General features: G+C 51.9%; 1 protein-coding gene across 1 annotated transcript in view; it reads left to right on the plus strand.

The window, feature by feature from the left end:
* The window catches only part of LOC107117073 (mothers against decapentaplegic homolog 6-like), a 20,730-nt gene extending 9,073 nt beyond the window's left edge, over window positions 1-11,657 (plus strand). Inside the window, exons 3-4 of the mRNA XM_015419102.1 lie at window positions 4,096-4,188; window positions 11,140-11,657. Coding sequence (XP_015274588.1) covers window positions 4,096-4,188; window positions 11,140-11,657 — 611 coding nt within the window. The remainder of the gene's footprint in view (window positions 1-4,095; window positions 4,189-11,139) is intronic.
* The last annotated feature ends 2,963 nt before the right edge of the window (window positions 11,658-14,620 follow it).

The raw sequence follows: 14,620 nt of genomic DNA on the forward strand, positions 1-14,620 counted from the left end.
TTCTTCTTCTTCTTCTTCTTCTTCTTCTTCTTCTTCTTCTTCTTCTTCTTCTTCTTCTTCTTCTTCTTCTTCTTCTTCTTCTTCTTCTTCTTCTTGACATTCAATGTTCGAGCAGGATGGGAGGAAGCGCCCAGTCTCTAGCATGCATGTACATGAATGTTAAAACACGACAGAAGTCTCGTGCCACCTTGAAGACTAACAACAATTTTATTTTCAGAGGGCATCTATGTTGGTCTGAAGAAGAACAGCTGGATCCGATTCCCTTTGCACCTTTGAGACTAAGGAGAGCTATAGGGTACGCGCTTCCTAGAGTCAAATCTCCCTTCATCAGATACAAATGGGACTGGCGATCTGTGCCCTTATATCCCCTTCCTGCCTTCTGAATGGGAAAAAAGGGCTCAGGGACCTCCATTCCTACTTGCCTCTGAGGAAGGGAATGCTGACTCCCCAGAAAGCTCATACCTTGTCAATCTCGTTGGTTTCTAAGGTGCTACCGGACTCAGATCTGATGATTTTATTGGCAGTCAAACATTATTGTACACGGGAGGGCAGAATATTGTTAGTCTTTAATTCGCCGTGAGATTCCTTTTTATTTTGACTGCAACAAAACGACAGGGTTGCCCTGCTGGAATCCCCACCATGAACTCTATGAGACTCGGTACAGGTTAGATTCCCCCCTGCTGCTCCTACACCAGGTCCACATGTAGGGGCTGATTCAGGTGAGGAGACTTGGCTCAGTGGCAGTGTTCCCTCTAAGCTGAGTTAGTGTGAGCTAGCTCACAGTTTTTTAGCCTCCGGCTCACAGATTTTTGTCTTTGCTCAGGAAGGATGGCTCCAGAGCAAACTAATTCATGCAGCCGCCAAATCGCTCGCTCACGACTTTAATGCCAGGAGCTCACCAAGTAGAATTGTTGCTCACAGGACTCCACAGCTTAGAGGGAGCCTTGCTCAGTGGTAGAGCATCTGCTTGGCATGCAGAAGGCCCCCGGTTCAATCCTGCGCACCTCCAGTTAAAGGATTAGGCAGGACGTGATGTGAAAGGCCTCCACCTGAGATCCTGGATGGGGGCTGTGGCTCAGTGGAAGAGCATCTGCTTGGCATGCAGAAGGTCCTATTTCAGTTCCCGGCATCTCCCGTTAAAAAGGACCAAGTAGTAGGTGATGTGAAAGATCTCTGCCTGAGACCCTGGAGAGATGCAGTCAGACGGAGTAGGGGCTGTGGCTCAGTGGCAGAGCATCTGCTTGGCATGCAGAAGGTCCCCGGTTCAATCCCCACCATCTCCAGTTGAAAGGACCAGGCAGTAGGTGATGTAAAAGACCTCCACCTGAGACCCCGGAGAGGGGCTTTAGCTTAGTGGCAGAGCATCTGCTTGGCATGCAGAAGGTCCCCGGCATCTCCAGCTAAAAGGACCAGGCAGTAGGTGATGCAAAAGAGCTTTGTCTGGACAGCCACAGTCAGACTGAGTATTATTACTTACTTTAGGCTTGAGTAGGGGCTGTGGCTCCTTGGTAGAGCCTCTGCTTGGCATGCAGAAGGTTGCCAGTTCAATCCCCAGCATCTCCAATTAAAAAGGACCAGGCAGTAGGTGATGTGCAATATCTCTTCCTGAGATCGTGGAGAGCTGCAACTAGTCTGGGTAGACAATCCTGACCTTGATAGACCAAGGGTCTGATTCAGTATAAGGCATCTTCTTAAAGATTGAGGGGAGAGGGCATGGCTCAGTGGCAGAGCATCTGCTTAGCATGCAGAAGGTCCCAGGTTCAATCCCCGGCATCTCCAGTTGAAAGGACCAAGCAGTAGGTGATGTGAAAGACCTCTGCCGGAGACCCCGGAGAGGGGCTTTAGCTTAGTGGTAGAGCATCTGCTTGGCATGCAGGAGGTCCCAGGTTCAACCTCCAGCATCTCCAGCTAAAAGGACCATGTGGTAGGTGATGGGGAAGACCTCTGCCTGGGACCCTGGAGAGCTGCTGCCGGTCTGAGTAGACAATCCCCACCGTCTCCAGTTCAATCCCCAGCTTCTCCAGTTGGAAGGACCAGGCAGTAGGTGACGGGAAAGACCCTCTGCCTGAGACCCTGGAGAACTGCAACTAGTCTGGGTAGAGAATCCTGACCCCGACGGACCCAAGGGTCTGATTCAGTAGAAGGCAGCTTCATGTGTTCATGTGAGGGCTGTGCAACGTGCGAGGCGAAAGACCTTCCGCTTTCTCCCTGTGCTTTTCCCCCAGTCAGAAATGGCCCTGGGGGACTGCTGTTTGCCCCACCGGGGGGCTCTGTGTGTCCTGGCATGGTCTGCAGGGGTTTTCACAGCGGAGCAGCACATCTGGCAGTCTCCACGGTGGACCCGGACCACCCTGACCTGAAGACTCCTTAGGTCCTAAGACCCCCGTGTCGTGCCCAGCCTCCCCTTTCACACACCGTAGGTGCAGGGGGGGGGGGGGGCAGCTCAGACATGGGGTTATCGGTGTGGCAAGTAGGGATTGCGAATTTCCAGGTGGGGCCTGGAGATCTCCTGGAATTAGGACTGTTCTCCGGACCATGGCGACCAGTTCCCGCGGTGAAAATGGCTACTTTGGAGGGTGGGGTCTAGGGCATTCCCTTCCCTGGCAGTCTTCAAGCAGCGGCTGGACAGACACTGGTCAAGGATGCTCTGGGCTGATCCTGCACTGAGCAGGGGGTGGGACTGGACGGCCTGTAGGGCCCCTTCCCGCTCTGTGATTGGATGGTTCTATGATTCTACCCTGCTGAGGTCCCCGCCCACCTTCCCCAGGCTCCAACCCCGTGTATCCAGGAATTCACAGAATCCTAGACTCACAGAGTTGGAAGGGTCCTGTTAAGTCGCTCGCTTAACAAAGTAGTCGGAGAGTGATTCAGCAAAGATTCAGCTTTATTCCACAACTCCAACACGGATCAACATCTGATAGCCAGAGCAGCTTTTGCATTGCAGCTGTTGTGCTTTTAAACTCTCCCGGCTAATGTAGCCACGCCTACTGTACATTTACCGACCAATAAGGTTGCATACATAAGGACCAATCACGGACATTCCCGCTCAGGGAGCTTGTTGATAGTGATTGGTTAGGTGCTTCCTGGGCTAGCAATGTGATTGGATGTATTTGGATCCTAGCCCAGGACGAAGCTTAACATAGGATTTCAATTAGATGTTTTCATAACACATTAGGCATTCAATGGCAGCTTATTGGATACATTACAGGTCCATACAGACCATCTAGTCCAACCCCCTGCCCAGTGCAGGACCAGCCTAAAGCATCTCTGACAAATATTCATCCAGCCTCTTCTTGAAAGCTGCCAGGGAAGGGGAGCCCGCCACCTCCCTAGGCAGTTGATGATTCCACCTCTGAACCACTCTGACCGTGACAAACTTTTCCCTAAGATCCAGCCGATACCTTTCTGCACGGAATTTGAACCCATTGCTCCGGGTCCTCTCCTCCGCTGCCAACTGGAACAGCTCCCTGCCCTCCTCCAAATGACAGCCTTTCAGATAGAGTTGGCTCCTTGCAACCTGGTGTGGTGGCCGGGGTCATTTCGTAGAAAAAGAGGTGCATGAGGTCATTTGCATAACTCATTAGCATAACTTATTAGCATACGCCACACCCCCTGATGTCACCGGAAGTGTGTCAGAAGGCAACACCCACCGCTCAGGCTCCACTGAACTGTTTTGGATTGCTAGCTATTGAGGGGTGGGGGGGAAACGTGCAGATCTGTCCTCGCAGAGGAGGGAGAGCTTGTACCTGAATAAAACTTGGTCTTAAAGGTGCCACTGGACTGTTTTGGACTGGGGGGGCCAGGGGGGGGCTCTGCAACTTACCTGGCTGCTACTGGCTCTGACTGAGGGCTGCTGGGAGCAGGGGGCGGGGCTTGTTGCATGTGCCCGCCCCCTGGGCTCTTTACTGCCGGAGCTCCGCTCCTGTGCGCTCCTGTAGGAAATGACCCCTGGTGGTGACCCCCTGGAAGGGGTCCTGCCAAGCCTCTCTGCTTGCAAAGCCGGGGCTCCGCAACACCGTGGCTCTTCTATAGCCGACACAGGGGGGGACGCCTGCTGAGAATTCACCCCTCTCCTGTTTTCTTCCCCCCTTCCAGAGACTCCTCCGCCCCCGTACTGCAAGATCTCCCCCTTTGCCATTCCCTTGAAGTGGCCCAGTGCCTTGGACAACAAGCGCAAAGCCTGGCAAGGTGAGAAGGAAGCCGGAGGGGGGGGGGACTGCCAGCCAGGGGATTTGCAATGGGTGGGAACGGCTCCTGGGGTGAGTCCAGAACCTGTTTCCAAGGCTGAGTAAAGCGGACCCCTGAAGCTCCCTTAAGCTGAATCAGAACATGGGTCCATCCAGGTCAGGAGCAGTTTGTGTCAGAGCTCTCTCAGCCCCACCCACCTCACAGGGTGTCTGTTGTGGGGAGGGGAAGGGAAAGGAGTTTGTCAGCCGCTTCGAGACTCCAAGTGAAGGGCGGGGTATAAATCCAATCTCTTCTTCTTCCTCTTCTTTTTCATTCCTTCTGTCCCCCAGGGTCGCCAGATGTTAAACAGCTGCACCTCTGCATGCTGGGGGTGGAGAGAAGGGTCAGAGCCAGGCTGCTAGGGGAAGAGGGAGATAAGCTCCCCCCCCCCTTCTGTTGACTATCTCAAATGTCAGTAAAGTGACGAGTGTCATGTGGGTACTTTTTATTCCTGCCGTCCCAACAAATGGTGATCCTGAGGGGGGTTTCGAGGCAAGGTTCAGAGGTGGTTTGCCATTGCCTGCGACTCCCATCCAGTTTTCCCTCTAAGCTGAGATAGTGTGAGCTAGCTCACAGTTCTTAAGCCTCCGGCTCACACATTTTTTGTCTTAGCTCCGGAAGGAGGGCTCCAGAGCAAAACTAGAGATGTAAAATTTCCGGAAATTTTGAAGCTCGGAAAAAAACGGAAATTTTCGGAAAAATTGAAAAAAATGCTACATTATCATTTCTTTTGTCTTTTCTAGATTGAAAGTCATTCTGTTACTTTAGGAACATAAAATATGACTATGAACATTTTTACTTGGCATGAAATTATCACAACTAGCACATTAAAAATATAGTGTATCCAAACAATCATTACAAACAGAATACCCACTCACATGCAAAAACAAAACTGAAACCTTTTTATTTTCTTCTGACAATAGCACCTCCTAAAGGAAGAAATGCATCTTGTTCTTGCACTGGAGAGTTCAATTGGAACCTAGGACTTGCTCAAGCATTAGATCAATCTGATACCATATATATTAGAAATGATTTGGAAAATATTTGAACACCTTGTCTTAAAATATTTTAGTCATCATGTTAAAATAAAACGTTCCATAATCAATTTTTTTTCTTTTCTTTTCTTTTTTCAATTTTTCCAATTTTTCGGAAAAAAACAAAAAAGGCTTCAGGAAAAAAACGGAAAAAAACTGGGTTTTTTCCGAATTTTTCCGTTTTTTTCCCGGGCCTTCACATCTCTAGAGCAAACTCATTGATGCAGTAGCCAAATGGCTCGCTCTCAACTTTAATGCCAGGAGCTCACCAAGCAGAATTTTTGCCCACAAGAATCTACAGCTTAGAGGGAGCATTGCCCTCATCCAAGGACTGACCAGGGCCGACCCTGCTTAACTTCTGAGATCTGATGAGATCCGGTTAGCCTGGGCCATCCAGAGCAGGGGGTGGGGACCTACTGGGGCTTGAAGTGGCTCATCATGCGGTCATTTTTAATCAGGGAAATGATGCAGGGGGGAAAGATGAGGCATTCCTCGCCACCACACACCTCCCCCCGCTGAAATCCAGACCAGGCCCTCTTATGGCTTCTTCCTAGACCCATATTACATGTCAGGAGTTCTAGTCCTGGAACTCAGCTGGCCCATGTAGTTTAGCCCTGAAATGGAGAGGAGGAGCTGTGGTTCAGGGCTAGAGCCAGGGCCAGTGCATCCATTAGAGCGACCTAGGCAGCCGCCTAGGGCACAGACACCACAGGGGCGCAGTCTGAGCACCTGCTTGGCATGCAGAAGGACCCAAGTCCAGTCCCTGGCATCTCCAGTTGAAGGATCGATTCATAGGTGATGGGAAAGACCTCCGCCGGAGACCCTGGAGAGTCACCGTGCGTCTGAGCAGACAGTACTGAGCCTGATGGACCAATAGTCTGATTTGGTCGACATGTTTTGGCGAGGGACTGTGGCTCAGGGGTAGAGCCTCTGCTTGGCATGCAGAAGGTCCCAGGTTCAGTCCCCGGCATCTCAAAGGGATTGATTCGTAGGTGATGGGAAAGACCTTGGAGGGTTACCGTGAGTCTGAGCAGACAGTACTGACCCTGATAGACCAATAGTCTGATTTGGTCTACATGTTTTGGCGAGGGACTGTGGCTCAGGGGTAGAGCCTCTGCTTGGCACGTGGAAGGTCCCAGGTTCAGTCCCCGGCATCTCCAGGTCAAAGGACCAGGCAGATGTGAAAGACCTCTGCCTGAGTCCCTGGAGAGGGGATGTGGCTTCTTAGAGAGAGGCTCAGTGGTAGAGCATCTACGTGGCACACAGAAAGTCCCAGGCTGAGTCCCTGGCGTCTCCAGCTGAAAAGGTCAGATGATGTGAAAGACCTGGAGAGCGGCTGCCGGTCCAGGGAGACAGCACTGTATCTTGACAGACCAAAGGTCTCTTCCGTAGAAGGCAGCTTTGTGGGTTTGTCTTCTCTCTGGCACACGTGCCAGTTTAGTGTAGTGGTTAAGTGTGTGGACTCTAATCTGGGAGAACCGGGTTTGATTCGCCACTCCTCCACTTGCACCTGGGTGTCTGTTGTGGGGACTCTGGGGAGGGGAAGGGAAAGGAGTTTGTAAGCCGCTTTGAGACTCCAAGTGAAGGGCGGGATATAAATTCTTCTTCTTCTTCTTCTTCTTCTTCTTCTTCTTCTTCTTCTTCTTCTTCTTCTTCTTCTTCTTCTTCTTCTTCTTCTTCTTCTTCTTCTTCTTCTTCTTCTTCTTCTTCCTCTTCTCCAAGCATGCAGTTCACATGCAAACACATGTTTAGAAAGGCATGCGCAGAAATACTGAGCTGTGTGCCTAAAAATGCACCGTGCCTGCATACAGCCTACTCGGGAATTTTTTTTTTTTTTGTGGGGTAAATAAATGCATGGCTTCCAGCCAACCTTCAGCAATGTCAGATTTTGCAGAAGATGTCAACTTTATTTTTTTATTTTGTTTCTTTACTTTATTTGTATTTTTCTTTTCTCCCCCAGTGGGGGACCCAAAACTGCTTACATCCTTCTCCTGTTACATCCTTCTGGGAGCCGGTTTGGTGTCATGGTTAAGAGCGCGGACTCTAATCTGGGAGAATTGGGTTTGAGTCCCCACTCCTTCACATGCACTTACTGGTGTGACCTTGGGTCAGTCACGAGTTCTTTCAGAGCTGTTCTCTCAAGGGCAGTTCTCTCAGAGCTCTCTCAGCCCCACCTGCCTCACAGGGTGTCTGTTGTGGGGAGGGGAAAGGAAATGAGATTGTAAGCCACTCTGAGACTCTTTCGGGTAGTGAAGGGCAGGGTATGAATGCAATCTCCTCCTCCTCCTCTTCTTCCTCTCCCCCATTTTCTCCTCACAACAACCCTGTGAGGTAGGTAAGGCTGAGAGAGAGTGTAGTAATCTGTGTCCTGTCATTTATACAAAAGCCTTAAAGTTATTGAATACGGAGAAATGTTCTGAAGAGCCAGTCAAACACTAGGATTCTGATTCCCCCCCCCCTTTCTGGTTCTAAGAAACAGTGGTAACTTGGAGCTTGATGCTACCGTCTATGCTCACCATAAATTAAAACTCATCAGAATTGGGGGGAAAAAAAGGTAAGGCTGAGAGAGTTTGTGACTGGCCCAAGGGCACCCAGCAAGCTTCCATGACAGAGTGAGGATTCGAACCCGGGTCTCTCAGATTGTAGTCCAACAGTCTTAACTGCTGCACCACACTGGCTCTCTAAGGGCCCTTCTTTCCATCTGGGGCACACAGGAGGGATGCTGTGGTTCAAACCCGGGGCCTCTTGAAGGGTGCCCCAAATCTGCTGCAGGGGGTGGGTCGGGCTGGTAGCGCCAGGTCGTGTCTGTGGGTAACCTTATCTCTTTGCCAGGTCGTGTCTGTGGGTAGCCTTATCTCTTTCCGGGGAGGTCGAGAGAGAGACGGCTGTCTCTGCTGACAAACTCCAGAACAAAACCTAGCCGGCGTCCACTATAGATTTCTGCAGCGGACTGTCCTGTGACTCCTCCGTGCGGCCGCCCCCCTCCCAGAAGGAGGAAAAGCCGTAAGGGAGGAGGCGCAGCCGAAAGGCCTTCCTGAGAACTAAATGGGGGGGAGAGAACAAACGGCTGCCCCCGGTTATTTCTGGTTCTCGCCTGCCCGGAGGAAGCTGGGCCTGCGGAGTCGCAGACAATGTGCCTTGACGTACAAAGCCAAGCGGGACTCTGGCGCCCGGCCCGCAACGCCACATCTGAGCACAGTCGGCGCCTCCCGGCTCTGCTTCCCCTCCGGCCCAGCTGACGGCGACGTGGCCCTGGCGTGGTGTCCCCAGCCTACGTGCTGGCTCACAGCTCTGCCGCAGGGGCCGGGGCTCTCGTGGGAATCCCCAGTTCCCCTGTCCCAGGATGTTCCGTTTTTAGAGCAGCCCTGCCCCCCAGCGCCTCACACACACACACATCAGTCGGCGTCTGCGCCGCAGGATCCGTCTTCCTCCAGACTTCCCTTGGGAAGGCCCGATTCAGACAGGGTCCAAAAAAAAGCGTATTTCTTCACACACAGCTCAGGCTTTCCCCAGCATGGAGGCAGGCCCGCAGGCCTGGCAGGGGATGTTGCCCAGGGTGGCAGGAGAAGAAGAAAGAGAAGAAGAAGAGATTGGATTTATACCCCGCCCTTCACTTGGAGTCGCAGAGCGGTTTACAAACTCCTTTCCCTTCCCCTCCCCACAACAGACAACCTGTGAAGTAGGTGGGGCTGAGGGAGCTTTTTGAGAACTGCCCTTGAGAGAACTTGTGACTGACCCAAGGTCACATCAGCAGGTGCAAGTTGAGGAGTGGGGAAATCAAACCCGGCTCTCCCAGATTAGAGTCCGCACACTTAACCACTACACCAAACTGAAGAAGAGATTGGATTGTTACCCGGCCCTTCACTACCCGAAGGAGTCTCAGAGCGGCTTGCAATCTCCTTTCCCTTCCCCTCCCCACAACAGACACCCTGTGTGGTGGGTGGGGCTGAGACAGCTCTTTGGAGGACTGCCCTTGAGAGAACAGCTCTGAGAGAACTTGTGACTGACCCAAGGTCACACCAGCAGCTGCATGTGGAGGAGTGGGGAACAGTGTTCCCTCTAAGCTGAGTTGGTGTGAGGTAGCTCACAGTTTTTTATCCTCCAGCTCACACATTTTTTGTCTTAGCTCAGGAAGGATGACTCCAGAGCAAACTAATTTAGGCAGTGGCCGAATCGTTCGCTCACAACTTTAATGCCAGTAGCTCACAAAGCAGAATTTCTGCTCACAGGACTCCACAGCTTAGAGGCAGCACTGGGGGGGAATCAAATCCAGTTCTCCCAGATTAGAGTCCACACTCCTAACCACTACACCAAACTGGGTCTGCAGGGCTCGGAGTCCAGTGAGAGTTGCCAACCTCCAGGTTGTGCAACTCCCTCGCCTTCTCACAATCAACAAAAGTTTCTGTTTATAAACATCCCACCCGACCTCCAAGGGCGAATACAGGCTCATCGATACATCCGTGTAAACAGTCCTGATTTGTGATCCGTTTTTCTCTTCCTCGTCCGTGTCGTACCTGCAGCCGATTTGAAGTGCCAAGTTGGATAAATTTGGCAAGGGTTTGTGAAGAGAGATCACGGGCCTTCTAACAAACCAGATATTACTAGAAGGTTTAACAAACAGGACAGAATTCAGCAGCAAGCTGGAAGTCTATATAGTGAATAACAATGGGAAATACATTGCCTAGAGCCCCACAGTTGTGGGGATTAGGCGATTAATAAATGTAATGTAATGAATGAATAATTAAATAAGTATTAAAACTTGGAGGAATCATTCTACGCTAGGGTTGCCAAGTCTGGTTTGGAAAATACCTGAGAGACTTTGGGGGTGGAGCCAGGAGAGGACGTGGTTTGGGGAGGGGAGGGGCCTCAGCAGGGTACAAGGCCACAGAGTCCACCCTTCAAAGCAGCCATTTTCTCCAGGGGAGCTGATCTCTGTCGGCTGGGGATCAGTTGTAAAAGCGGGAGATCCCCAGGCCCCACCTATTCTACACAGGCTCTGCCTTAGTGAAGCAGAGTCTGAGACGTCCCGTTGTGGGTTGCCAGCCTCCAGGTGGGGCCTGGGGATCTCCCGCTTTTACAACTGATCTCCAGCCGACAGAGACCAGCTCCCCTGGAGAAAATGGCTGCTTTGAAGGGTGGACTCTGTGGCCTTGTGCCCTGCTGAGGCCCCTCCCCTCCCCAAACCCCGCCCTCTCCCGGCTCCACCCCCAAAAGTCTCTCAGGTATTTCCCAACCCAGATTGTGGAAACCGCAGGAGGTGCTATGGAAAACTACAAGGCGGAAGTGAAAAAGAAAAGAAAAACAGACCATAAAACAGGACTGTTTAATGTATCGACTGACGCGTTTTCATCCTTAGAGGTTTGGTGGAATGTCTATAAATAGAAACTTTGGTAGGCTGTGAAAAGGTGAAGACCGTTGCACTAAGCTTTGAGAATACCAAGATGTAGGTGTTATATCACGTTTGTATTTTGCTGTTTACCGTTCCATCCATCTTACTTTTAACTTCCGTATGGTGGCTGGAGATCGCCTAAGATTACAACTGATCCCCAGGCGACAGAGATCGGTTCCCCTGGAGGAAATGTCTACTTAATGCTCCCTCTACGCTGTGGAGTCTTGTGAGCAAAAATTCTACTTTGTGAGCTACCGGCATTAAAGTTATGAGCGAGCAATTCGGCCGCTGCATACATTCGTTTGTCTGGAGCCCCATCCTTCCTGAGCTAAGACAGAAATGTGTGAGCCGGAGGCTACAAAACTGTGAGCTAGCTCACACTAACTCAGCTTAGAGGGAACACTGTAATTGGAGGGGGGGACCTTTGGGAGCCTGCATGGGGTGGAGGGCGCGCCTCGATTCACTCGCTCCTCGATTCTCCTTCCGCAGACACCAGCCTCTCTCGGCACTCCCTCAAAGATGGCTCCTGGTGTAAGCTGGCCTACTGGGAGTACCGCTCACGGGTGGGAAGGCTCTACCCCGTGCACGATGACTTCGTGAACGTCTTCTCCGAGCTCCCGGCCGGCGGCGGTTTCTGCGTGGCTCAGCTGGTGTCCCGAAGCCGCAGCCAGGCCGTCCGGCGCGCGCGGGCCAAGATCGGGCAAGGCCTGACGCTCAGCCGAGAAGGAGGCCACGTCTGGGCCTACAACCGCAGCGACCACCCTGTGTTTGTCAGCTCTCCCACCCTGGGTCCGGCGGTGCACAAGATCCTCCCCGGTTACTCCATCAAGGCCTTCGACTACGAGCGCGCGAGCGGCCTGGAGGGGTGGCGGGACCCGGACGATGGGCCGTGCGACGCCCACACCGTCCGCATCAGCTTCACCAAAGGCTGGGGGCCCAGCTACTCCCGCCGGTTCATCACGTCTTGCCCCTGCTGGCTGGAAGTCCTGTTGAACACACACGGATGACGGAGAGGGGGAGACGCTGGGGAAGGGTGGGCTTGGCGCCCCCCCCCCACGTTCAGGGGACCTTTTGCTGGCCCAGCATCTTTTGGAGGAGGGGGAGAGAGAGAGAGAGAGAGAGCTCAGGAATATCTGCAAGAGCCTGCTTGCAGGGTGGGCAATTGATAAATTTAATGAAATAATGAAATAAATATACAGGTTGAGAAGGTAGCATATACAGGTTGAGAAGGTAGTGTAGACAGGTCGAGAAGGTAGATTAGTCGGTAGTTGTAGATGCAAGGCTGAATTAGACCAGAATCCAACGTGCTCAGGAACACCAAATAACTTTTGCACTACACTGTGTGCGTAAACTAGGCGTGTGCTTTTCAAGCTGGTGTGAACAAGTCACGCATCCTGTCCAAGGAAGCCTGGGAACAGGAAATGGGCTGCAGATTTCTTCCCATAGCAAGGGTCCCCAACCTTTTCGAGCCTGTGGATTAGGGTTGCCAGGTCCGACTCAGGACATATCTGGGGACTTTGTGGGTGGAGCCAGGAGACTTTGTGGGCAATGTTCCCTCTAAGCTGTGGAGTCTTGCAAGCAGAAATTCTACTCTGTGAGCTACTGGCCTTAAAGTGGTGAGCGAGCGATTTGGCTGTTGCATAAATTAATTTGCTCTGGAGCCATCCTTCCTGAGCGAGCCGGAGGCTAAAAAACTGTGAGCTAGCTCACACCAACTCAGCTTAGAGGGAACACTGTGGGTGGAGCCAGGAGCAAGGCTGCAACATCACTTTTGTGATGTCACTAGGGTTGCCAGGTGAGGCTGACAAGCCATAAGGGAGTTCTGGCCATCACATTTAAACGGACTGCATTCCTTTTCAATGCTTTCCCTCCATTTGGGGCTCATAGAACTGGACCCCTGGGTCCAATCTTTTTGAAACATGGGGTTTTTTTTCAGGAGAGGAACCACCAGGTATGCTAAAAATGTGATGCCTCTACCTCAAAAAACAGTCCTCCTAGAGCCCCAGATACCCACAGATCAGTTCTCCATTATACCCTATGGGGACCGGTCTCCATAGAGTATAATGGAGCTCCTAGCAACCATTCCCACCCCCACCCCACGCTTTCTGACAGCCCTGAAGCAGGGGGAGGGGCTCCAAGCCAGAGGATCTTCTGCTCCCAACTGGGGATTGGCAACCCTACTGTGGCTATCTTTGGAATTTTGACATGAGGTGGGTGGGTGCAAGTACAAAATGGCTGTGAGAGGTGGAGCCAGCCACAAAATGCCAGGGAGTGAGGTCACAGAATGGCCACTGTGGGGAGGTGAACACACACGCACACACAGACAGGAAGCCCAAGTGCCAGTGTATTTTTAAAAATACACTGGGAAAGAGGAGTGAGAAAGAGAATAAAAACCATCACATTCTTCTAAGCTGCAGAGCCAATGAGAATGGCCAGTCAGAAGCCCTACTGAGCAGAAGCTGCACTTGGCCCCGCCCCTTTCTAAAAACACTAGGTCAGTGCCAGGAAAGGGGTGGGTGGTGCCGTGGCGCCCACAGGCACCACGTTGGGGACCTCCGTTCTGTAGAAAGTTCAGTATCCTGACAGTACCAGAGTTCCCAGGCGTGTGTGTGTTAACCTTTCCAGCTGGTTCAGAGCTTTCACTCGGAAGAGAGGCCATAAGACAGCCAAGGCTTTTAAATTTAGGGCCGAAAAAGGAGGATTTCTAAGTGGCGACGAGGTCAAGGTCCTTATTCCAGAACAGAAAAAAATCATGAAGGCAGAAAGGTCTATCAGCAGGGCTATTTTTGGGCAGGAACGCGCCGGAACGGAGTTCCGGCTGGCTCCCAAGTTGGCCATGCCCAGCAGGAACTAATTAGCATAATAGGCCACACCCAACAGCAGAAACTCATTAGGATTGGCTACATTAGGGGTGTGTGGCCTAACATGCAACGGAGTTCCTGTTACAAAAAAAGCCCTGGGTTTTGACAACAAACAAGGTAAACAGAATAAGAAGCAAAATGTGGGTGTGGCTGGATGACCACACTTCTGGTAACATGGGGGTGCGGCCTAATGTAATGAGCTGTGCAGTCAGCAGTGTGGCCTAATATTCTAATGAGTTCCTGCTGTTGGGTGTGGTCTATTATGCTAATGAGTTCCTGCTGGGCTTTTTCTACAAAAAGAGCCCTGTAGTGTCAATTAACCCTTATAGCAAAATAGAGCGCCAAGGTATACAGGCAATATAATATTGTATGCTAAGGACAGTAGTTTGCTAGACTTTCCAGCTCCAGCTTGGGAAATTCCTGGAGATTTGAGAAAGGCAGGGAGTGGAGGGGAGATGCCGTGCCCTGGAACCCACCTTCCAACTGTACATCTTCTTGCCCCCCAGGGGAAGTTGATCTCTGCAGTCTGGGGGATCAGTTGTTATCTCAGGAGAACTCCAGGGGCCACCTGGAGGTTGGCGAGCCAAGCAGCTGCCTTGGGGCCTGGCCTAGAGGGCTCTGCGGGGAACTTCTTGTGTGGAAGGATCAAGGAAAGAAACCAGGGAGAAGGTGGACTGGAGTGGCAGGAAAAGCAGGAGAGAAACAGGGATTCTAGCCAACGACCTGGCCAAGGAGGTAGCCCTGGGGGGCAAACGGCCGGTGAACACACAGGGTTGCCAGCTCCGGGTTGGGAGATTCCTGGACATTTCAGGGGTGGAGCCTGGAGAGGGCGGGGTTTGGGGAGGGACCTCAGCAGGGTACGATGCCACAGAGTCCACCCTCCAAAGCAGCCTTTTTTCTCCAGGGAATCTGATCTCTGTCGCCTGGAGATCAACTGTAATAGTGGGAGATCTCCAGTTGTCTCCTGGAGGTTGGCAACCCAATCAAGGCAGCCTTTTGCCTCCATAGCATTTAAGTTTGCACCTGTCTAGGATATCTCTCCTTCTCCTCCTTCTCCTCCTTCTCCTCCTTCTCCTCCTCCTCCTCCTCCTCCTCCTCCTCCTCCTCCT

The sequence above is a fragment of the Gekko japonicus genome, unplaced genomic scaffold (assembly GCF_001447785.1).
Source record: "Gekko japonicus isolate JY-2015 unplaced genomic scaffold, Gekko_japonicus_V1.1 scaffold25, whole genome shotgun sequence".
In the NCBI taxonomy this organism is placed as follows: domain Eukaryota; kingdom Metazoa; phylum Chordata; class Lepidosauria; order Squamata; family Gekkonidae; genus Gekko; species Gekko japonicus.